Below are 25,084 nucleotides of genomic sequence, written 5' to 3' on the forward strand. Positions count from 1 at the left end.
CTAAATAATAACGTTGACTTCATTGTGGCTCTAACAACATGTACTCACCGTAAATATGGAGTCCAGCTGTGTCTGATGCTGCTGGGCAGACTGACCACCGGGAACCTCCGAGCTCTCCTGGTCCCCTCTGTGGAGGAACCATGAAGCATTAGCTCACATTATGTCTGTCCACACAGAGACACACTCAGGGTAAAGGAGGACAGGGGAACAGGCTGGTGGTCCTGTGCCTCAGCGGGAACTTTGCACTACAGGAATATTTATTTCCAGCTACTGTTGAAGACCAGAGGATTCTGTCCATCCTTCATTCTGGTCTTCCTGAAACGTGGCTGTGTGGATAGATACTGGACTCTGCAGCTGGCTAACAGCTGTTCATCAGAAAAGGAAAGACCTAGGAACAGTTCTTACACCAGCCCCCGTTACCCCCCCCCCCCCCAAGCTCCACCTCCAGCACCATAGCAGGGGTCAGGGTTCACCTGGCAATAGAGCTGGTTGTGACTTTGATGAAGGCTCAGTCTCCTCCATCAGAAGTGTTTGTGAGATGGTGGAACAGCTTCTGAACAGCCTGAGTTTTCAGATGGAGTTTCACTGCCCCTCCCAGTGTGGACGTTCACAACTAAACACTTTGGACTTCATACGGACTAGTTTTATTCTATCATAACCGGACTCTTACTATGAGTTAGAGCTTACCTCTGATCAGCAGATGGAGGTCGTCCTTTAAAGTCTATGAAGTTGTCCTTCGACAAGTCGCTCTTGAAGGACAGACAGCTGGGAGAGTCTGGTCTCTGCTGCTGGACCCTGAAACAGAACAGAATTATGTGCATGTGTGACACGTTTAAAAAGTTCAACTCATACCCTGCTACTAGCTGCAAGGCATAGTTAACTCATGGTCTGTAGTGATGTTAGAATATCTAGTAAGATAAGAGATCATACTTTATATACATGCAGAGATTGACTAAAACCAGAAGTGGGTAACGAAGTTAAAATCTGCAACAGGATTAAGAATGGTTTGACAGTTGTGTATCTTTACTTATACATTAGTATTTGAAACGACGTCTACAACATAGTCTTGATCCAGGATCCTCAGATCGATTGCTTTTTTCTCCACCCACATATCTGGAGACTCACAGTATTTAAGTTTTTGCTGAGAAAAAACGACTTCCTCTCTCCTGATTATGTGGCCATAAAACATGCTGGAGAAATACTGCTAGAACATAAGTTGGACAAGACTTCATATGGACTAGTTTTATTCAATGATAACCGGACTCTTTCTATGAGTTAGAGCTTACCTCTGATCAGCAGATGGAGGTTGTCCTTTAAAGTCTATGAAGTTGTCCTTCGACCAGTCGCTCTTGAAGGACAGACAGCTGGGAGAGTCTGGTCTCTGCTGCTGGACCCTGAAACAGAAACAGATACTTTTGCAAGCTGGACAAAAACTGATAGAAAATATGTTAAATCTCTTAACCTGTTAAGCCCGAGAGACCCCGGTACCGGGGCACTGCCGCAACATCTTGCAGGAAAAAGTGTCTGAGGCCATGTTCATTTAATAAACTATGAATGTTTTATATCCATGTAACGGGAAGAAACTCATCTCACTGATCATTTTTTTTTTAAAGAAAACCCACAATGCTAACACTGAGCCTCTGAATTAGCAACGAGCGAAAAATGCTAACAGATGACTGCACCGAAAATCACTCACAAAACCTTATTATTTATCTCTTCTCCACATCCAACACATCGTTTCACATCGTGAGGTGACACAGAATCGATGGGTACCCTCATTATCACTGAATTATACGAATTTGCGACGTTATAAACAAAAACGGACATCAAAACAGGTGACGCTAGGTAGCTAAAAATGCTAACATTTTTACCTTGGCTCTGTAGTCTCTCCAAAGTGGTCTTCAATGGCATTAAAACGATAAAAACGCTGCTGAAGTTAATCGATAGGTTAATCTAATGTGTCTGTGTCCCGTTGAAATTATTTCTGATAATCCATAAGCATTAAAACTGCTTTTCCGTTTCCAGATGTCAAAGCTAGACTGTAGCTTCACTCTAATGCAAAACTGCATGCTCGAAGCCCCCACCTTTTCTTTTCACAATGAGTGTGTGTGGGGGACTCCCCCTTCGATTCTATTGGCTCTAACGGTCAGAAAGAGGTGTCAACCATCAAAATCGACCAAGGGGGGCCAGAGATATGAAGAAAAAAAAAAAAATGACCCCAGAAGTGGTTTTCTTTTTGCTAAATCTCTCTAAAAAGGTCAAATGTCACTTGTTTTGCATCAATCTTGATACAGGGTACTTATTATATGTTGTACTTTGGATTCCTAAAGCTTTTAGTCTACTAACCCATCATCCAAGGGTAGTTTTCACTATAAGTAAAGAAGAATTTTTGGACGGACACTATAATTTACAGTTGTTTACTATGTAAAATCTGAATTTTCTTTAAAATAAAAAACATCTATATTGATTCTGACTTTTCTACATCCAACTCACAGGTTTATCATTACTTTGAGAAAAAAGATGATTAATTTAACCCTTTTAGAAGGGAAGATATGGTCATTTGTTCTGGGAATGTCATTTTCGAGCCTGAGACCTGAAAAACGGGCTCAGGGCTTAACAGGTTAAAGGCACTTTATATAACAATGTAATGGTAGTGATTGCTTTGTATTGCCGATGTGTGAACAGATTGAAAAGAACATTAAACATTTAAACCTTCCCGACTTTCTGAGTTCCCTATATCAGCCCGTGGACTGCTCTCTATGTGAAGGACAGCTTTTCAGAGAAAATCCTGAAGACGTGAAGTTTCAATCTGCCTACTGAACACAACGCAGCACAGAGAACGCCCTCATCAAAATCACCAATGACCTCATCGCGGCTGACTCAGGTCACATCAGTACACTGATCCTCCTCGACCTCTCTGCAGCCTCGACACCACCTCCCATGATATCTTCCTCACCTGTCTGAACCTCTTGGCCTCACTGACTCAGCCCTCTCCTTCTTCCACTCATACCTTTCTGAATGGACACAATTTGTGACCTACGCTGGCTGTAGCTCCTCCTAGGCCTCTGTTAACCATGGTGTCCCCCAAGGCTTGGTGCTCGGTCCCCTTCTCTTAGCAATATACATACTTCTGATTGGTGAAATCATCCACAGCCATGGTCTCAGATTCCACTCATACGAAATGACACCCAACTCTACATCAGCACAAAGCCTTCTGCCCACCTCCCCCCCTTAGTCACTAGTCAACTTCCTCCTTGAAATAAAAACATGGATGACAGCAAATCCACTCAAACTGAGCTCATGGTTGTGGCCCCCAGGCACTGCTCGGGAAGGTTGGGGATCTGCTCCTCACTGTTGACGGGTCCACCATCTCATCATCCTCTGAGGTCCGCAACCTGGGCGTGATCTTAGACTCCACCCTTTCATTCCAGAAACATGTCAAATAAGTTGTAAAACCGACTCCGGCCATCACTCTCTGACGTCATCACCTCCCTACTGGACGGCTGCAACTGAGTCCTGTCTGGGGTTCCCAGCAAAACCCTGGACAGGCTCCAGTACGTCCAGAACTCTGCTGCTAGGGTCCTCACCCACACCAAGCCCTTGCAGCACATCACCCCTACCCTCCGTCACCTCCACTGGCTCCCGGTCCTGCATCACATATAAACTCCTCCTCATCACCTACAAGTCCCTCCATGCCCTTTCCCCTCAGTCCCTCACAGATCTCCTGCGCCCATTAGTGTTGCACGGTGTACCGATACTTGAAAGGTACCGCGATACCCTGCCGTTAAAAACGTTACGATTCCTCCGTTTCATTAGTATCGGTACTTTAAGAATGACGGGGAAAAGTACTCCGGTGAGAAAGCGTTGTTTTAATAAACAGCCGTGTGTGTTCAGCGCTCTGCTTCCACTCCCTGCACTGCAGCCGTGCCTGCAGCCCCTCCCCTCTCAAGCACGCTCTAAGGCCTAGGCTCCACGGGAACGAAAACGGGTTGAATCCGCATATTTCTCATGCGTATAGCCCTTTAAGCTAGATGACGCCGTAACGGAAACGTAGAAACAGACCCTGCAAACGACAACGGGTCCAAAGGTGGATAGATCTGGGAATGGAGCGCTCTGGGGGGTCCAACGGGGCCGTGTGGTAGCCTATACGGTCATCCGTTTCTGATAATGACGACGCAATAGCCCCACCTCTCCCCACCTCTGCTGCTCACCCCCGCAAAAGTACACTGCACACTGAATTCAGATTATTTATCTTTATCTCGATATGGACATAAACGCGAGTGAAGTCTAATCTGACAGGACGGAGACACGCAGCTCCTGCCGCTGTGATGCAGCGGGAGCAAAACACACACTTCAAGTCAGATCATCACCCTTAGCTATTTTAATTACCTCTCAAACTACCTAAACTAGTTATAAATATGTTCATTTTTACTGTCGGGTCACTCATTACAGGATCAGCTGCTGCATGAGACAGACACTGACGCTGTCAGAAGAGAGGAAAAAGAGACAGGCTCCGTGTATTTTATTATTATATATCATTATATCGTCGTTATTCATTTGTTTTAAAGCTCAATAAATAACAAAGAAGACCTTTGACCGGCACTTTTATAATTTTGTCCGGAAGATTTCAACTTTAACACTGCCCGGATCCCTCGGCCCCCACCGCGGAGAATAAACAGAAGTGCAGCCATGACAACCATTCTTCTTCGCTGCTTTTGTGGAGGAAGTTGCTGCTTTTGTGGAGGAAGTTACAGCGCCACGTACAGGCTCGGCATATGTACTGCAGCTTTTCCAGCGGTTGGATGTAAACGGAGCCGTCTCGTGGAGCTTGACACAATCCGGTGTATATTGCGTGTGGGCGGAAGCTTTTTTGCGTTTGCGTTACTCCGATGCGTTTTGCCGTATGCGTTCCCGTGGAGCCGGGGCCTAAGTGCCTCCCCTCTCTCGTGCACGCGCTAGCTGCCAGAGCATGTGAGAAAACGAGAAGCTGCAAGTGCGAGTGCAACTGCCGCTGCGCCTTGGCTTGTTGACAAAAAAGACGCCAGAAGCGAAATGTGGAAGTATTTGAGCTATATCTCTGACAGTGAGGACAAGCCTACGGACACCACAAGGCCTGTCTGTAAGACATGTTTTAGATCCCCGCAAACCAAGGGAGCCAACACATCAAACTTGGCTAAGCACCTCGCCGACCGGCATCCAGAGCTGTTTAAAGAATTTAAAGACAGACAGGTTAGCGAATGTGCTAGATAACATAATTACATCATGCTCAAGCCCATGCCCTCAAATCTAAGTCAAACAAGTGTCATTTATTTTGTGACAAACGAACGTTTTCGTAGTTTGACGAGGCAATTAATGGCAATGATAACTGTCTAATATGGCTATCTTTGTAGCTAACTTACCAATGTGGCTAACATCTGCTATGTACATTTTGTCAATAATTATTTATATTACTGTACTATTACATGTAGAGATGTCCCGATCCGATCACGTGATCGGAGTCGATCACGTGATTTTCAAAAGATCGGAATCGGGAGAAAAAAATCGGGGATCGGATTTTTTTTTTTTTTTTTAATAAAATATTTTTCTTATTTTATTTAATGTTACAAAACAAAAATGACCATGTTCACGTCTTAAAGTCATCCTGAGGCCTTAGTTTTGGTTTAAAATTACACAACATCATGTATGTGTTGCTTCTTTTGGGCTTGTTTTCATAGACCTGGTTGCTTATTTCTCTCAAATCTGGCAACAGAGTGGGCGCAGTGTCTAATAGTAGCAGTAAGCTAACGAGAGGCTACGTTCAGCTGGTGACTCGGGACAGAGAAAATGTCAGGAGTTTGGAAGTATTATAAAATTGAAAGCGAAGGCAGTGTAACAGCCAGATGCAATGTTTGCAAGGCGGAGGTTCCGCGTGGTGGAAAGAACAGAACTACGTTCAACACGACCAATCTAATACAAACACCAACAACAACACGACGAGTACACAGCGGCCACTCAGGTAACGGCACTGAAACAACCGACACTTTCAGAGACTTTTAAAAGGAAAGAGAAACTGCCCCAGAAAAGTGAAAAGGCCAAAAAAAGAACAGCCAAGATAGCTGAATTCATCGCGTTGGATGACCAGCCGTTATCTGTGGTGGAGAACGTGGGGTTTAAGGGACAACTTGAATGCTTTTCTCCTTTTTTTTCTCTTAATGCATTGCATAAAGATCGGATCGGGAAAAATCGGTATCGGCAGATTGTCAAAATCAAATGATCGGAATCGGATCGGGAGCAAAAAAAGGTGATCGGGACATCCCTAATTACATGTTAATAAAATATAAAGTTAACTATCAAAGAAATCACATAAACTCAAGTATAAAGAAGAGACCATGTTGGAAGAAAACACTTAACAGATAAACTACAATTTTATTGATCATGAAAATAATAAAAGAAAAGTATCGAAAAATAATCGGAATCGCAATTCTTGACTTGGTATCGGTTAGGGATGGGAATTTGAAAGCAAATATATATTCGAATATTCGACCCCCCAAAAAACGGTTAACCGGTTAACCGAAATGTACATATCCTATAAAAAAAAAATTGGGTAAAAAAAAAATGTCTAAAGATTTTTTTCTCACATTTTTTTTTCAATAACTTTTGGAAATAAATAAATACATGTTCAAATAAGTATAGAAACCAAGTCGAATTTGTCAAATGTATTGAACTGGTGATCACAGTTTGACAGCTATAGGCCTACAGCTTTCATGTGCAGAGGCGATTCACAATCAGGCCAGCTGTAGAGAAGACCCTCTCAGCTGGAACGGAGGTTGCGGGTATAGCAAGGTATAGTATGTATATATAAGTTTAATTTGGCATAGTTTGCACTCTACACCGCACTCACTAACCTGGTCAAAATATTTCCACACATTACTCCTTTTTGACGCCATGTCTGTTGTGTAGGACTCTTCTTAGAGTGTAAATAATTACCGGACTATGACTGGTAAAATATGTTGAATATCGGCAAAACTAAATCTCTCCTGTCAAAATGTCTATGTACATTGCCGCCACACACGGTTGCCAAGCAGTGCTTATTGTTGTTTAGGCTGGCCACTCATGTATCGCGAGTGTTGACAGGGGGCGGGGGAGCACGCTCATGAACTGTTAGCGGCGGAACCTCCCAACGGCTGCGGAGCGCATTTGCGCCGCATTTGGGCATAAGATGAGGTTTGAGTCTGCGTGATTTGCATGTAGGCAGGGGCAGCAGGCATATCATTAGCTAGAACTAGCTAGATCTGATGGATTTGGACATAAACGCGAGTGAAGTACCGGACGCGAGAGAGAGAGAGAGAGATCAGCACCTGCAGCTTTGCCCGCTGTGAGGGACCGGTGAGCGGAGCAAAACACACCTTTAGACGTCACCTAACACATTTAGCTATGGCACTGTCGTATACATTGAATTATTAAATTTGATAATATGCAATCAACTAAGGCATCCCTCCCAAAAAAAAAAAAAAGAAAAAACATTCATAAGAAAATTCGTAACTCATATTTGAATACCTGAATAATTATTCGAATACCTGAATAATTTCGAATATTCGATTAATCGTTTCCATCCCTAGTATCGGTATCGAAACCAAAATGTTGGTATCGTGACAACACTAGCGCCCATACATCCTGTCCTGTACTTTGCTATCCTCAGACTCCGGACTAATGCCGCGTTCACACCGGAGTACTTTTCACCGTACTTTTCGCGTTTAGTTCCGTGAGTACCCCTTATGTCGCGTTCACACCAAAAATCGTACTTAATCTCGGGTACTTTTACCCCCATTTTTAGAGCCCGCTGGGAGAGTGTACTTTTCTGTGGGTGAAAAGTGCCCCAAAAGTGCCCCAGTGCTGATTGGCTGGGCGAATTGCAAACCACGCCCGTACAACTGTTGTGTGGAGACGCCATTGTTTTTCCTCGCTACAAAAACCCAACGCACCAACGGAGCGTTGGGTTTGTTTTTGAAAGCAGTTATGGCAAGCATCAAGAAATGATGAGGAGGTGTCGGCGCTTCTGGAGATCTACGCCGAGGACGCGACCCAGGGAATGCTACTGAAGCCAGTTCAGTAGCTTTCACTCGACCTGGGAATCGTGCACAGCCGGCTAAAAATAAAGAAACTCAGGCAGGACTACAAACGGCGGATTCAGTGGCCAACGATGACGACCACGACGAAGGTAAAATCAACTACATGCACTGGGGTTTTAATCTGCACAATAATGGTCTCAGATGTACTTTTATTTGCTCAGTAGATCAAGCTAGCCATGCTAGGCTGAATAGGCTAACACCGGCCCCGAGCTAGCTACATCTAGCTAGCTAGATATTCTCGGCCGCTATGAAAACGTTTTGACTTGTGAATAACTGTGCAGTGTTTCTGTAATTTGCTTCACTAACTCATGGCACTAATCGTCTGTTTCAGGCGAGGATGGACAACTCTCGGGATTGGAAACAAGCGAGCTTTGCATTCTACATCACAGCGCTTGGTCGTCCTCCTTACCAGCAACCAAACGCAAAGGTACACACACTGTAACTTTGTCTTGAAAGAACGTTACGCATCGAACTGATGTTCACAATCATGTTTATTTCATAATATTCATCATATTTTATGTTTAACTTGCCTCAACAACATTAAACAAAGTTCAAGCATACATGAAGCACTCTTCAAAAAGGAACAATCCTCCGTGTTTGAACCTCTTAAATCGCTGCATAGCCGATTTATTTGGACTGGATTATCCCAGAGAGGCTAAACATTCTTTATAACACAGTTTCAGATTTGTGAAACCTTAATTCTATTTGTAAAAATACAAAAAAGGGAGATTTCAGTGCTTTTTTACATGTAGACCACATTAGACCAGGTCCTGATCTAAAACCACTATACCTAGACTCATCAAATCTGGACTGGATTATCCCAGAGAGGCTAAACATTCTTTATAACACAGTTTCAGATTTGTGAAACCTTAATTCTATTTGTGAAAATTAGGGCTGTCAGTCGATTAAAATATTTAATCGCGATTAATCGCATGATTGTCCATAGTTAATCGCGATTAATCGCAAATTAATCGCACATTTTTTTATCTGTTCTAAATGTACCTTAGAGGGATATCTTTCAAGTTTTTAATACTCTTATCAACATATGAGTGGGCAAATATGCTTTATATGTTTGTTTATTATCATTTGAACAATGACAAATATACTCATGAATATTAAACACAACAACCTCTGAACATTACAAATATTCGCCTCAATTCAACCTGGAACCTCTTTCATACAATAATACTGTGTGTGTGTGTGTGTGTGTGTGTGTGTGTGTGTGTGTGTGTGTGTGTGTGTGTGTGTGTGTGTGTGGAGACACTGTGATGAATCGTTGGAGCTATGTGCAGCTCAAGGCATATATGCTCGAATGGGAGCTGCCTGGACGCTGCAATCATGTTGCGCGCACGATCCGTGCTGAGTGTGCTGACTTTTCGTACAATGTCCCACTGTCTGGCTACCTGCATAAAGTCAAGTGCTCGGCGCAGTTGTCGGCGAAATGTCATTGAAACAGCTCCTTAAATCCGTTAGCGCAGCTAGCTAGCACCAGATGCTAACAACAACAACACGTAAGGTGTGCCTCGCTCGCGCGAGTCGCGCCACACATACACACTCCCTCCCGGTCCTCCCGATGGCCAGTCCGGGCCTGCCGGTGAGCGTGGAAGTGTGGTCTGCCACAAGCGGGCGGCAGGAGCGAGGCTGTCAGCATCAGCTTGTCGATGGTATTTTACACTCGATGCGCTCTGAAACTACGGCGGCCGAGGACAAAAAATACACATGCGTTAATCGCGTTAAAATAATTAGTGGCGTTAATTTTTTTTTGCGTTAACGCGTTATTAACGCGTTAACTTGACAGCCCTAGTGAAAATACAAAAAAGGGAGATTTCAGTGCTTTTTTACATGTAGACCACATTAGACCAGGTCCTGATCTAAAACCACTATACCTAGACTCATCAAATCTGGACTGGATTATCCCAGAGAGGCTAAACATTCTTTATAACAGAGTTTCAGATTTGTGAAACCTTAATTCTATTTGTGAAAATACAAAAAGGGAGATTTCAGTGCTTTTTTACATGTAGACCACATTAGACCAGGTCCTGATCTAAAACCACTATATCTAGACTCATCAAATCTGGACTGGATTATCCCAGAGAGGCTAAACATTCTTTATAACACAGTTTCAGATTTGTGAAACCTTAATTCTATTTGTGAAAATACAAAAAAGGGAGATTTCAGTGCTTTTTTACATGTAGACCACATTAGACCAGGTCCTGATCTAAAACCACTATACCTAGACTCATCAAATCTGGACTGGATTATCCCAGAGAGGCTAAACATTCTTTATAACACAGTTTCAGATTTGTGAAACCTTAATTCTATTTGTGAAAATACCAAAAAAACATTCCTAGTATGTTGTAAAACTACATGGCGACTAAACAGATCTTGTATCTTGCTTATTTTCCCCTCTTAGGAAAGCGGACACGGGATGCGAATTTCTTTGACACCGCCCAGTAGGGATGGGTACCGAGCCCCGGTATTAAACGGGCCCCGGGGCTGAATTATTAAAGACCGTGGTACCGTTAAGCTCCGACGTTATCGGTCTTTTTATCGGTACTGGAGACATCTAAAAAATATGTCATGTGTATTATTGCTACACAAACATTATATTGCAGTTTTAGTGTCGCCAACTCCGTTTCTAATAAGCAAAAAGACTGCAAAATGCGTCATTTTTAGTATTTTCGATCTCTCCAATCCAGACGAGAGATCTCTCTCCCCCGCCTGCTTGCGAGGGGGCGGGGCAGTTTACACACACGCAGCTGCTACATGCAGCAACACACACACACACGGAGGAGATGGCGGAGAGAACGCGCTCCGAGGTGTGGTTAAACTTTACCCGTCTCGCTCGTTGCCTAAAGTGCAATAAGAGTTTAGCATGTCAGGGCGGTAACACGAGCAATTTGTCTAAACATCTTGCAAAAGTGCACCACGTTCAGACGGAGAAATGCACCAGGTTCGACTGTCTCTCTAGTAGCTCTGTAGCCCCATCCACGAGTAACGTTTCCACGTCAGGTGTTATGTATGCTAGCAGCAACACACGGAGCTAACTCAATGATTCAAACATGGGTTAATGATTAGAGGGAACTGAGTTATTTAGTTTGTTAAAGTTTCAGCCATTCTGTTCACAGTTCTGTCATCACATTATTTAATACCATTTGTTAAAACGTTGTTGTTTCTGTTGATGTGAAATATTATGCATTTCATTTAAATAAAAAGCAATGTTAGTTTTGTTCACAATTTGTTAATTTTCATTTAATCGTTTATTTGAATAGGGACAATGCACATTAATGAACACTTTAGACAAATAATGCTTCAAGTAGGGTGACCAGGTGACAGAAAGCCACAAGTGGGACAGAGAGTATATTTGTGTGGGACAATGTGGGACATGTAAATGTAATGTTGACGCATGAACTGTCAACGGGGGGGGGGGGGGGGGGGGGGGGGGGTACACTGTGGACCTCACTGTGGACCTCACTGTGGACCTCACTGTGGACCTCACTGTGGACCTCACTGTGGACCTCTGTCGCCTGTCAGCGCAACTTACATAGTGCCGTTTAAAACATAATCATAATGGCAGAAAAGCGTTTTGGCCAATCAAAATGAAATATGCGGGACATCGTCTCAATTTGCGGGACGCACCAAAAGTCGTGAAAATGCTGTGCAGTCCCGCGCAAAGCGGGACATCTGGTCACCCTAGCTTCAAGTGTAAATATGCCGGATTTTAGCTTTGAGCTAATTTCCATCCGTCGTCCCTGACATACAACATATAGTTAGTTTACCTAATTTTTCTCTCCAAAAGAACCGATAAGAGTACCGTTAAAAGACCGGACCGATAAGCGGTATCGATAAAAGTAGTAGTACCGTTAAAACCTTAACGATACCCATCCCTACCGCCCAGGCGTTGGAGGACCGGCGTGCCGTTGTGAAAGAGTCGATGCACGGGGATCAGATGGTGCTGTTCACCAAGGCCCAGGAAACGGAGGACAAGATGCTCACCAGTTCATTTTATATTATTGTTATTACTGTTATTATATAGTCTTGATACAACTGACTTTATTTTATATTGATAATGTTAATTTACATGTACAACTTCTATTTTATTTACATTAAAAATGTGAACTTCTATTTACTGTTAAACAGATCCTGTATCTTGCTTATTTCTCCTGACACTTTATCTTTAGTGACCGTAGCATCCTATACATCACATGTAAGTGATTATTCTGATACCATCATGTTTCATCGGTTATAAACTGGCTAAGCTTTATTTGTCATTTATTTATCATCAATGTTGCAACCTTGTGGAGGAATGGCAGGGGCACATACACAAATATGATAATTTATATCATTTTAAATATTATTTGACCTAAAACTAAATGTTTTTATGATTGTCCTCTGAGGAGGACATGGGGATTTGCAAACTTTTAATTCCCCCCCCCATTTTACACAACACAAAATGGAGTCCACTATGGGCCGAAACTAACAAGTATGTTTATGGCAGACCGATGCAGTGGGTCTCAGGAAGATAAATAATAACGGTGTGTTTGCTGCTGAGCCTATTTACTGTGCATACAACACACTTGGCACAGTTTATTGTTATTATATTGCCACACTGGACACTATTGTAATGTTGCCTGTCTTGACTGGAAAATAAAAGAGAAACAAAAGCACTGTACAAAAGATCATCTTTATTGTCAAAATGTTTACAATTTACACGCTGTTCAGATGCCTCATAAAGCTGGGTCGCCGGTAAGGCAGTCCATTCGTCCCTGTACTCATTACTTTCACAAAGGTTATGTAATATGCAACATGCTGCCACCTGGAATGTGATCTTGTCCATCTTGCAGTCGTTTCTTTTCATCAAGCACCGCCACCTGCCCTTCAGTCTGCCAAAAGCGTTCTCCACCACCACTCGTGCTCGGCTTGTTTTGTTATTGTACGCAAGTTGCTCAGGCTGCATTAACTCAGTTACAAAGCTGTATAACATGAGCACAAACAGCACAACTTCAGTCGACTCCATCTCCATCATGTCTGAGGTCGGAAGGTAAACAACAGACGCCTAATGTACAGCGAGTGGGTGGGCGTCGCAGTATACGCGGGAAGTTTTTCTTCTTCTTCTCTTGTTTTGCAGCGGATTGCAAACAACTTTAAGGTGCATACCGCCACCTACTGTACTCACCGTGAAGTGGTTTGTGGCCTGCCAGTAAAGCCAAAGCAGAAGAAGAAGAAGTGACGTCAGCGGCTCATTTGCGTAATCTTCCCTCAGGGAAAAGTACTCCGGTGTGAACGCGATCTGTACTAAGTGCCCTGGGGTTAAAAGCGCCGGGGCTCTAATGGCGCGTTTCCACTACACACACTGTCAACGCCTTTGAGGATACTCTTCATTCATCCCCCAGCTCTCTCTACTCTCCGCTCACCCTTTCACCCTCGCCCTCCCCCCTGGAGTTCGATGACCGCATGAAGGCGATATGCAGGGTTGGCAGCATGTCCTTTACCCCCGCCCCTCAACGACGCCCACCAAAATCACCGAAGACAAGCCTACGTCAACCACCTCCCCCCCCTGGCAGCATGTCCTTTACCCCCGCCCTTCCACAACGCCCACCAAAATCACCGAAGCAGAGACACGCACCATCTCCCCCGTCTTCATCACCGTGCCTACGTCAACCACCTCCCCTCCCTTCAAGAAAGCATCTGCAGTATCCGAAGCCTGATAAGGATGTGTGTGTACAAAACGCAACAAACTATTTCTGATATGTGCTGGGTCCAGGCTCAAGGGCATATGGCACTCTCAACTCTTTCCAGCACATGCCGGGGCCCTGCCTGCCAGTAGCTTTGCCGATATCTGTGTTGATAGGTAATAGATTAAGAGCGGTAAATCAGCTTAGAAACAGGAAGTGCTCAAACGTTTGTGTGAGGTTATCAAATTTAGCAGTGATTCCATGTCAGCCACAGCTTGTCACAAATGTTTTTACTGATAGTGTATTTAACAAACTTAAACTAGCTTTATTAAATGTCAGGTCTTTGGCAGGAAAAACATTTTTAATCAATGATTTTATCACTGAGCACAATCTCGATTTTATGTTTTTAACGGAAACTTGGATTGAACAAAATAACAGTGCAGCTGTTCTTATCGAATCAACCCCTCCCAACTTTAGTTTTATGAGTCAGGAAAGAATGCATAAGAAGGGAGGTGGAGTTGCTATTTTGTTCAATGATTCCATTCAATGCAGGAAGACATCTTATGGGGACTTTGCTTCTTTTGAATATGTGGCCCTTCAGCTGAAATGCTCCTCTCGAGCTCTGTTCCTAAATATCTATAGACCACCCAAATACTGTGCAAGCTTTTTTGATGATTTTACTGAACTGCTGTCAATAGTGTGTATTGACTTTGACCGTTTAGTCATTGTTGGTGATTTTAACATCCATGTTGACAACCCCCAGGACAGAGGGGCTAAAGAACTGTTTTGTGTTCTTGATAACTATGGGCTGACTCAGCATGTGACGGAGCCCACGCACAATAAGGGGCACACTCTGGACTTAATGATCTCAAAGGGTCTGAATATCTCAAAGGTTGTGGTGACTGATGTTGCACTCTCTGATCATTCCTGTGTTTTCTTTGAGAGCTCTATTTCTGTTCACAAAAATGTTCAGAAAGAGGTAACCACAAAGCGATATTTAACTGAAAATACTAGGGAAATGTTTACTCATAATTTTTCATCCACACTCTCCCCTGCTAACATCTCAGTAAATGAGCTAGTAGATCATTTTAATTCAAAAATTAAAAATGTTATAGATACCATTGCTCCAACTACGGTAAAGGAAGTGATTGGCAAGAAAATATCTCCATGGAGAAAGGCCATGACCGTGAGAACAGAAAAAAGAGTGTCGAAAAGCTGAACGTAGGTGGCGAAAAACAAATCTCCAGGTTCACTTTGAAATCTATAAAGAGAGACTTGGCCTTTATAATTTCGAATTGAAAAACGCACGACAGTCTTTCTTCTCTGACATCATTACCAAAAACAAAAACAACGCACGTGCCTTGTTTGCTACCGTCGACAGACTAACTAACCCCCCAGTGTCAGTAGCCTCTGAATTTCTATCCACCAGGGCGTGCAATGATTTTGCCTCCTTCTTCACTGACAAAATTCAGAAAATTAGACAAGCAGTCAGTGCCTCTGTATCAGGTACAGCAAATGTGTTGTCCCTATGTCCACCTAATATCAATTCAAACACCATGACACAATTCCATCAGATTAATGGTAAAAACTTAGAGGACATTATTCAACTTCTGAAATCCTCCTCCTGCTGCCTTGATATTATTCCAACAGGATTTTTCAAAGATGTTTTTCCTTGCATGGCCTCAGATCTACTTCATATAGTAAACACATCTCTTCACTCAGGTATTTTTCCAGAGGCCCTGAAAACTGCAGTCATTAAACCGCTCTTAAAAAAGAATAATCTAGATGCTTCAGTAATGAACAATTACAGGCCAATATCAAACCTGCCATTTCTAGGTAAAATCATTGAAAAAGTTGTATTTCAACAGTTGAGTAACTTCTTGCATTTAAATAACTGTTTGGATGTGTTCCAGTCAGGATTTCGTCCAAACCACAGCACTGAGACTGCTCTTGTAAAGGTCTTCAATGACATCCACTCAAACACAGACAGTGGCAGAACTTCAGTGTTAGTATTATTAGATCTCAGTGCTGCGTTTGACACTGTTGACCACAACATATTACTAGACCGACTAGAAAACTGGGTGGGACTTGCGGCAACAGTTCTAAATTGGTTTGAGTCCTACTTAAAGGACAGAAAAAACGTTGTTTCTATAGGTAAATACACATCTGAGTTGACAAATATGACATGTGGGGTACCTCAAGGCTCCATCTTGGGGCCTCTTCTCTTTAACATCTACATGCTACCACTGGCTCAGATAATGAAAAACAACAAAATAAGTTACCATAGCTATGCGGATGACACACACATTTACATAACAATTTCACCAGGAGATTATGCTCCAATTCAAACACTGAGTAAGTGCATTGAACAAATCAATGACTGGATGTGTCAGAACTTTCTCCAATTAAACAAAAATAAAACTGAGGTAATGGTTTTTGGAGCCAAGGCAGAACGTATAAAAGTTAGCGCTGAGCTTCAGTCTGCAATGTTCAAAACAACAGATAAAGCCAGAAATCTAGGTGTAGTCATGGACTCTGACCTGAGTTTCAACAGTCACATTAAAACAGTTACTAAATCAGCCTACTATCACCTAAAGAACATATCTAGGATTAAAAGACTAATGTCACAGCAGGATTTGGAAAAACTTGTCCATGCTTTTATCTTCAGTAGACTCGACTAATGTAATGGTGTCTTTACAGGTCTCACTAAAAAATCTATTAGAAAGCTGCAGCTAATTCAGAACGCCGCTGCTCGAGTCCTCACTAACACTAAGAAAGTGGATCACATCACACCTGTTCTGAAGTCCTTACACTGGCTTCCTGTGTGTCAAAGAATAGATTTCAAAATACTGCTGCTGGTTTATAAAGCTTTGAATGGTTTAGGCCCAAAATACATGTCTGACCTACTGCTAAATTATGAACCATCCAGATCTCTCAGGTCTTCAGGGACTGGTCAGCTTTCTGTCCCCAGAGTCAGAACTAAACATGGAGAAGCAGCATTCAGTTATTATGCTCCAAATATCTGGAACAAACTCCCAGAAACCTGCAGGTCCGCTGCAACTCTTACTACTTTTAAATCCAGGCTGAAGACTTTTCTTTTTGCCGCTGCTTTTAATTGAACTATTCACATCTTAAACTGCACTGTAACTTTTAACTTTTATCCATGTATTTTTTCTTTTAATGTTTATTTTATTATCTTTTCTTTTTAATGACTGATTTTAAATGCCATTTTCATAATGTCTTCCATTTTTGTAAAGCACTTTGAATTGCCTTGTGTTGAAAGGTGCTATATAAATAAACTTGCCTTGCCTTGCCTTGCCTTACACGGCCTCGCTCGGCCCCGCTCGGTATGGCTGGGCCTCGTTAGGACTGGCTCACTTTATGGCGCATTTCCATTACAGTTTAGGAACTGGGGTAGTATCTATAGTAACGCAGTGTAGGCGGAGCCGTGACGTGATCTTCAGAGATCCCCAGAAAAACAACACAGCCGTTAGCTGTTAGCACTCAGAGCTCACAGCTCCTCATATATGTTCAGAAACTAGACAAAAGTTAAACAAGTACAAACCACAGACTGCCTGTGTCATGGTGAATACAGTCGCTGCTTTATTTATGTCTGTATAGGCCGTTGTTGTGAGTGTGGACGGTCGGAGCATATACTGCGTTAGCTTAGCCAATCTCCATTTAGAAAACAAGCATTTTAAAAGGTTTTTCCCCTGCCGTCTGTCTGCAGACTTGACAAAGCATTAATTCATGGTTTTTACTAACCGGTATCAGTATGTTGTTACTTCGGCATCATTTTGAAACGTGTATTACAATTAAATCACGGTCAAATATGTCCATCTTGTTGTAGTTGTAGCCCCTTTGCCAGCGATGCTCTCTCTAGTTTAGCATACTCAGCCCGACTCAGCCTCGTTGTCTCTGGCCCTAGACCCGCGATTTTATGAGGCCAGGAAAACTGTGAATTAGGACCCGCCGGCCGGTACTAGGCCAAGTGGAAACGCAACCAAAGACGGGCCGCTGACGTCACAGCCCTCTTAAACCGTGCTCCGCGCTGTAGTGGAAACGCGCCATTAGTGCCGGAACTAAGTACAGGAAAGTACTTGGTGTGAACGCGGCTAATGGGGACTGTGCTTTCAGTGTCGCTCCCCCGACCCTCTGGACCCCCCTCCCTGCTGAAACAGTAACAGCACTTCTCTGGACATCTTTAAGTCAACCCTGAAAACTCAGTATTTCAGTTCTCGCTGAGAAAAAACGACTTCCTCTCTCCTGATTATGTGGCCGTAAAACATGCTGGAGAAAAACTGCTAGAACATAAGTTGGACAAGACTTCATACGGACTAGTTTTATTCTATGATAACCGGACTCTTTCTATGAGTTACAGCTTACCTCTGATCAGCAGATGGAGGTCGTCCTTTAAAGTCTAAGAAGTTGTCCTTCAACCGGTCGCTCTTGAAGGACAGACAGCTGGGAGAGTCTGGTCTCTGCTGCTGGACCCTGAAACAGAAATAGATGCATTTGCAAGCTGGACAAAAACTGATGGAAAATATGTTAAATCTCTTAGAGTCACTTTATATAACAATGTAATGGTAGTGATCGCTTTGTATTGCCGTTGTGTGAACAGATTGAAAAGAACATTAAACATTTAAACCTTCCCCACTTTCTGAGTTCCCTATATCAGCTGGTGGACTGCTCTCTATGTGAAGGACAGCTTTTCAGAGAAAATCCTGAAGACGTGAAGTTTATCTACAAAGCGCCTCGCCTCTCTTCAGCTGCACTCCAGCACCAGCAGTGTGAAGCTAACGTTAAGAATGTGACTTTAAAGGATAACGCCAGAGAGTTCATGCAGACTCCAGTCTGATCCTGAACTTCCTGACGGGCAGGTTCCTCTAACAATACAACAGAAATATATATATATATATATATATATATATGTCTATATATTTATGTTGTATTGTTGGAGGAACCTGTGACCCTGTGTCTATTGCACTACTTCACTGTATCTGTGTATATGACAAATCAAACCTTTGACCTTTGGACTTCCTGAAGGTTACACAGAAGCTTTAACACCGACAACAACTGACTTTATATCAAACGGCTTTTAGTCAGTTTTAGTCTTACCTCCCATCAGCAGATTGAGGCTCCATTGGGCGGTCACTCTTAGAGGACTCAGGTCCAGGTCCAGGTCCAGGTCCAGGTCCAGGTCCCAGGTCCAGGTCGTTGGCCCTCACAGTGTAATCTTTAGGAGGAAACCACTTCCTGTTGCTTCCTCTTTGCCTTTCTTTGGGATCACGCTTCACTTCTACTGGACTCTGAAAATAAAATCTCTACATTTATTAATTTTTAAATGTATGTCTTATATATTTAAACATTCGCTTGCTTTATATTACCCCTTGTATTTATAATTGTTTCATATATTATTTATATTAGATTACAATTTAATTGTTGTATTCCTTTTTATTTATTTCCTGATATGTTTCCACGATTCCTGTTTACAAAAGTATTTTAATATTATTTATTTTAATAATATGTATTTTATTTCATGCTCCTTTACTCTTATCTCTGTTTACTATAGATTTGAATTGTTCTTTAGTAAACAGTGTTCCTGTGAATGAGGCTGAGGGGATCTGTCGCCCTCTGGTGGCCAATGTGCACATGAATATATTATTATCAATCATTCCTCTTTATATTTCCTTTCTTTAAATACTCAGCTGGTCATGTGACGAGGAACAACCAATCACAGCAGAGATATATTTCCGGTGTTTTGTTAACTTCAGGAAATATGTCGACACACACACACACACACACTCGCGCGCACACACACACGCAAACACTCGCGCGCGCGCACACACACACACACACACACACACACACACACACACACACACACACACACACACACACACACACACACACACACACACACACACACACACACACACACACACACACACACACCACACACACACACACACACACACACACACACACACACACACACACACACACACACACACACACACACACACACACACACACACACACACACACACACACACACACACACACAAGTTACAGACATAATTCAAAGTGATCCGAATACAGAGATGGTGAGAAGTGTCTATGTGGAGTTATTCTCTGAGCAATGATTGGTCAGAAGAGTTGTTTCTAAAAGCTCTAAAGTCACAAAGAGTTACAAACCGAGAGAAGAAGAAGAAGCTGCGACACCGCGAGGACAAAGTGAAAGTGAACAGCAAACAGGAAGCACTTCAAAATAAGAGCCCTTACAGAACAGTGATAGCTGACTTTAAACCGGAAGCTGGAAGCATCAGACAGCTGCTGGAAGCTAAAAGCTCTCTCACTGCTTTAGTTTACCATCCAGTCACACATCTGTTCACATCATGAAGACAAGACACACAGGGGGGACAAGAAGGGGGTCTTTAAAACTAACGTGTGCGTATGAGGGGCCGTGCAGGCCGTAATTCATACTGGTCCTCTCACGCACATACATTCTCCTTTTACATACATATATTTTCACTCTCACACACAATGTGTGTAAGAGTGAAAATGTATGTATGTAAAAGGAGAATGTATGTGTGTCACACATACATTCTCCTTTTACATACATACATTTTCACTCTTACACACATACATTCTCCTTTTACATACATACATTTTCACTCTCACACATGTATATATTTACACTCACACATTCATACATTCTGCTCTCATATTATCATATTGCAATGCACACATTCATACATTGTCACTCACACATTTATACGTTTTTCACTCACACATTTTTACATTTTGTTCTCATATTCATATATTTTAATGCTCATATTTATACATTTTGCTCTCATGCACATTCATTCAATGTTTACATTTAATTTTATAAAGAATATATGCATGTATGAAGACAATATATGTATGCAAGAGAAGAATGTATGTATGTATGAAGACAATATATGCAGTGGCGACTGGTCATTAGGGGCAGGTGGGGCACAGCCCCACCTAGTGTCAGCAGAAAGTATTACACATAATGATTACAAAAAATGCAAAGAGATGCAAAAAAAGAAATAAAAAAATATATAAAATATATTTTAAGATCATGTTTAATCATCTGATTCGTCTGTACATTGCTGTTTTAGTCTGTGTTCTTCTAATTAGTGTCTACAGTGCCGTTTTGAGCCATGTGGGACAAAACCTGATCATGCCCCACCCTCTCACTGTCAAAGTGAACGGTGACTGTAAAAACTACACTGCGCATGCTCAGAGTATTTTTCAATGTAATGTGTGTGGCAAAAAAAAAAAGACCATAGGGGCACAGAGCTGCCATCCCCACCATACGTCATCGCACATCATTCAGAGCTGATTGGCTGTAAGTACATGTGCCGCGAAAAGTGTGGTGTGTGAAGAGGAGACGAGAGAGGTGCAGTGACGCGTCCTAAAACCAGGAAGTAAGCTGCAAAAAAGCAATGAGGTTTATCCAGAGGATTTTAGAAAATAGCTCAAAATAAGATCTGTGGGAAACGTACCTGTTAGATAAATGCACGTTTTGTTCAGCCGGATAACATCCACATGTCTACCCTACTTTTATAATTTTTTTATCATAAATCTATTGATTAGATTTATGATAGACTTTTGAAACTACAAGAAGATAAGGAGGACTTTTACAAAAAAGTAATAGACATTTTTGTCCAGAAGGATAGGCAAATGGACTTCATCTTCAAGTCAAGGTAAGACCGCAATTTTTTGAAAATGGGATCTTACTAAGAGAGAACAATTCAATATTTAAATGATAAAATTACATTTTTTGGGTACCCTTTTGTTGAACTGTCTGTTTAAAATTAATCGAAGCATCAGACAAAAAAAGCTTTTGAAAATAATATTATATTTTGGTTTAGGTCAAAATATATTTGTAAACCTGAAGAGTCAGTGCCAGTGCCTCACCAGCCACGAACCTCACTGCATCTAAGTTTTTTGTGCCCCACCACTTTTGTACATATATAAAAACGCCACTGAATATATGTATGCAAGAGAAGAATGCATGTATGTGTGAAGACCATAGACTGTATATATAAATGGACGTAGTGTCCGTGACGTCACCCATAGGATTCTGCAGAGTTGCCGAGAAGCCCTTTGTAGGCGGAGTCGGCCACTAACGGCTCGACAGTGGCGTCAGAGTTCCGCTCCCGCCTGCTCCAAATAAGGGCAGAGGCGGAGCCGAGGCGGGACCTGCTGCCACCGGGCTGGAAGTTCCAGAGCTAGCTGAAGCTACCAAGCTAAGCTAACATGCTCCCCATCTGCACACTGCCGTTACATTTTACATTTCTAAGGTAAGCGGACATGAAACTATTCAGCAAAACTATAAATAATAATCTAAGTTATTGAGTTTTTAGCATAATACTTCAGAATCTTAAAATCCCTTAACGTTTGTATGCAATGTGCTAAATTCAACACTGGAATCAAGCAAATATTAATATGTTTGCATGACATTAGTTATTTATATTTTGCCATCACTTAACTATACGTTTAATACATTTAAGTCAAGCTAAGGTACATGTGATGATAGCTAGTTAGTGCTCTTACCTGTGAGGCCTCCTCCAAACAGCATTATAACCAGACTGTATCATTAAAACTACACGTACCAGTTCTAGATCCTTGACTTTAGACAAACAATTCAAAAGACAAAATGTATTTAAAGACCAATCTTTATTTGAAGGTGCCTCTTAACCTGAGATATTAGTTATACAGTAATAGTATTGACAATCTAAAAAAACTGAGCAACTCAACAGTCAACTTTATATTTCTTATTGTCTAAAGCATTTATTATTTTCATTTTTCCCCTCTCATATTCAGTGTGGATGGATTGAGACAGCGTGGTGTCCAGAGAGCTGCAGAGACTTCAGAGAGAAACCTCCGTGTGATGGACGTCCTGTCTGTTGGTTTGGCCGGAGAGGACTGAGGGTCTTTCCTCTGCGAGGAGGACCAGGCCTGATGGAGGAGCCCATGCATAGCTGATACCACCTGATCAGGCCTAGTCTGTCACTTTATTTGACTAAATGTGTTTACTTATACATTTAATAGGTTTACACCTTCTGTCCATATGTGCTTTTTATTTAAAACATGTTTGATTAACTTTTGGTTCACATTTCAATAAATTGAATTTGTATTTGCACTCCTTTTGTCCATTATTCTTACTGAAAATGTTAGATTACACATTCACATCTGACTGAAGATTGGCCCCATTTATTTGCGTTGCAAACTCTGCGGTACAAGGTACATGTTGTGAAGCTCATGAAGTGAGGCAAATAGAAATAATCAGCTGATGGAGTGTAGATGTGGAAATAGGTGCATTCGATCAGCTGACTGTGTTTTCACAATAAAAATAGTTTCTTAGTGAATGTCCTGTACTGGTCTTAAAATCTCATAACATCAGCTTTTAATTTTCCTATTGGATGTTTTTCTTGACCCTCGGAGAAAGAGGAGATGCTGAGTCGTGTCTTTCAGGCATGTCCTTTCCTAACAAAAATTACAGGAAACATAAAACATATTATTGCAGAACAAGTGTGTTATTTATGAAAGAGGTGTGTTTGTGTTTAGGGGCTGTAGATATAATTATTTTGTAATTGGAATGTTTTTTTTTATTTCATCAGTGAGCTACAAAGACAATCAGATTATGAATGAACAGTATGGAATTCATCAACATTGAAATGTATTTTATTATCAAAATAATATTTAACTGTTATTAAAACAAGCTTGCTCTGTTGTCTCACTGAAAGAATAACTTTTACCACGTTTTTACAGACAATATTGAGAGATAAATAGCAGTTGTCACTATGTGTTAAATATCTTTGCTTTCAATACATTAAATTAGAAAGCTGACAGTCATATTGCTTGTTAACATCTAAAGTAACCCTTTGCATGGAAAAAACCCTCAACTTCACTGATGTGTAGGTGATCTAGTATTTAGTATTGTTTAATGGAATGTATAGCAGTGTATTAAAGTCAATACTTCATTGATTTAAACCAATATCTTTCTTGATTCTTTGTACAGTATGAAAAAAGAGTATTTGTACCTGTGCTGAAGTTCACTGCTGTGAGGAGTCCAGTTCTGTCTCTCACTCTCTGGTCCAGCCTGTCTGCATCACCTGGAAACTTTAAACAAACAGATATATATGTAAAGTACCATGTGTACAAACAATATAACTTATTCTCTTCTGTTGAACATGTTGGATTGTGTATTGCCCGAGTCAGGGTCCTTTTTATTTTACTGTAACTTTGGAAGTTGTGTTACCAATGCTTACTGTTTATTTGATACCAATTTGGTAATGCAATTAATAAAAACAACAAGGTTTGGGTTCGTTCTTCAGATGACTGTGATGTTAATGTGTAAGCTCAATAATGAACTTCAGCTCAACCAACCATATTGTAATATCCAAGTAATCATCTTGAAATATGACATTAATAATTGTAATATACACACATCTTATTGTGAGGTTGATTTCACATACACTACTTCGACATTAGCTTGTCTACATACTTCAGCATAGCGGATTTAAATTAACCTTAGCGATGCATACAGTTCCTACCTACATAATAAAATATCTCTCTAAGTTACAAGGATGACCTTATTTTATCAACCTCAAACAGAAGCCGTTTGTTCTCCAGTATTATCCCACTTAACGCTTAACACTTGTCTATTTCGTTTTAACCTTCATATATACAGTCTATGGTTTTAACTTGCAGGCTACGATTAGCATCGTTAGCACAGATGTAGCTACCACTCGCTTACACGCTAACCCAAGCCTTAACATTCATTACGTAGCTGATTAAAATCATAAACACATAAATAAAGTACTCGAATTTCACTTACCGCAAAACCGCATTCATGCACCGTCTGTTTTAACCGCAGAGCGAGTCACAATAGTCCGATATAAGCATGAAGATACGGACCGTTAGCCCCGCAGTCATCCGGTTCGACCTGACTATGGCTGTGACTGTGTGGCCGTTTCTCAATCGCGAGGATGCTGGCTTGGTAGCTTCAGAAGCAAGGCAAGAATACTTCCTGCTATTCGGAAAACAAAGAGTGGAACAGGCTAGCAAGTGTGCAGGTGTGCATCATATGAGAGGCCCCGCCTTACATCTTCCGCCACAGATTTGGGGAAATTGGTCCATGCGCAAAGCATTGTGGGGATTTTAAGGACGCGAAGTCTACCCATGTGCAGCCTCGAAATTTCCCCCAAACCAAGGACGCGGCCTCGGTGGAATTCCAAGTATGCTGGAGATTGGAACAGTCCT

The 25,084-nt window shown here is 41.8% G+C and overlaps 1 protein-coding gene across 1 annotated transcript in view; it reads right to left on the minus strand.

Moving 5' to 3' along the window:
- Positions 1-25,084, minus strand: part of LOC117482578 (NLR family CARD domain-containing protein 3-like) — a 35,959-nt gene that overhangs the window by 9,909 nt on the left and 966 nt on the right. The window contains exons 2-6 of the mRNA XM_034130713.1: positions 18,902-19,092; positions 18,170-18,277; positions 1,287-1,394; positions 688-795; positions 49-127 (exon numbers count right to left, since the gene is read on the minus strand). Coding sequence (XP_033986604.1) covers positions 49-127; positions 688-795; positions 1,287-1,394; positions 18,170-18,277; positions 18,902-18,927 — 429 coding nt within the window. The 5' untranslated portion in view covers positions 18,928-19,092. The remainder of the gene's footprint in view (positions 1-48; positions 128-687; positions 796-1,286; positions 1,395-18,169; positions 18,278-18,901; positions 19,093-25,084) is intronic.

This window comes from Trematomus bernacchii, unplaced genomic scaffold (assembly GCF_902827165.1).
Source record: "Trematomus bernacchii unplaced genomic scaffold, fTreBer1.1, whole genome shotgun sequence".
NCBI classification, from domain to species: Eukaryota; Metazoa; Chordata; class Actinopteri; order Perciformes; family Nototheniidae; genus Trematomus; species Trematomus bernacchii.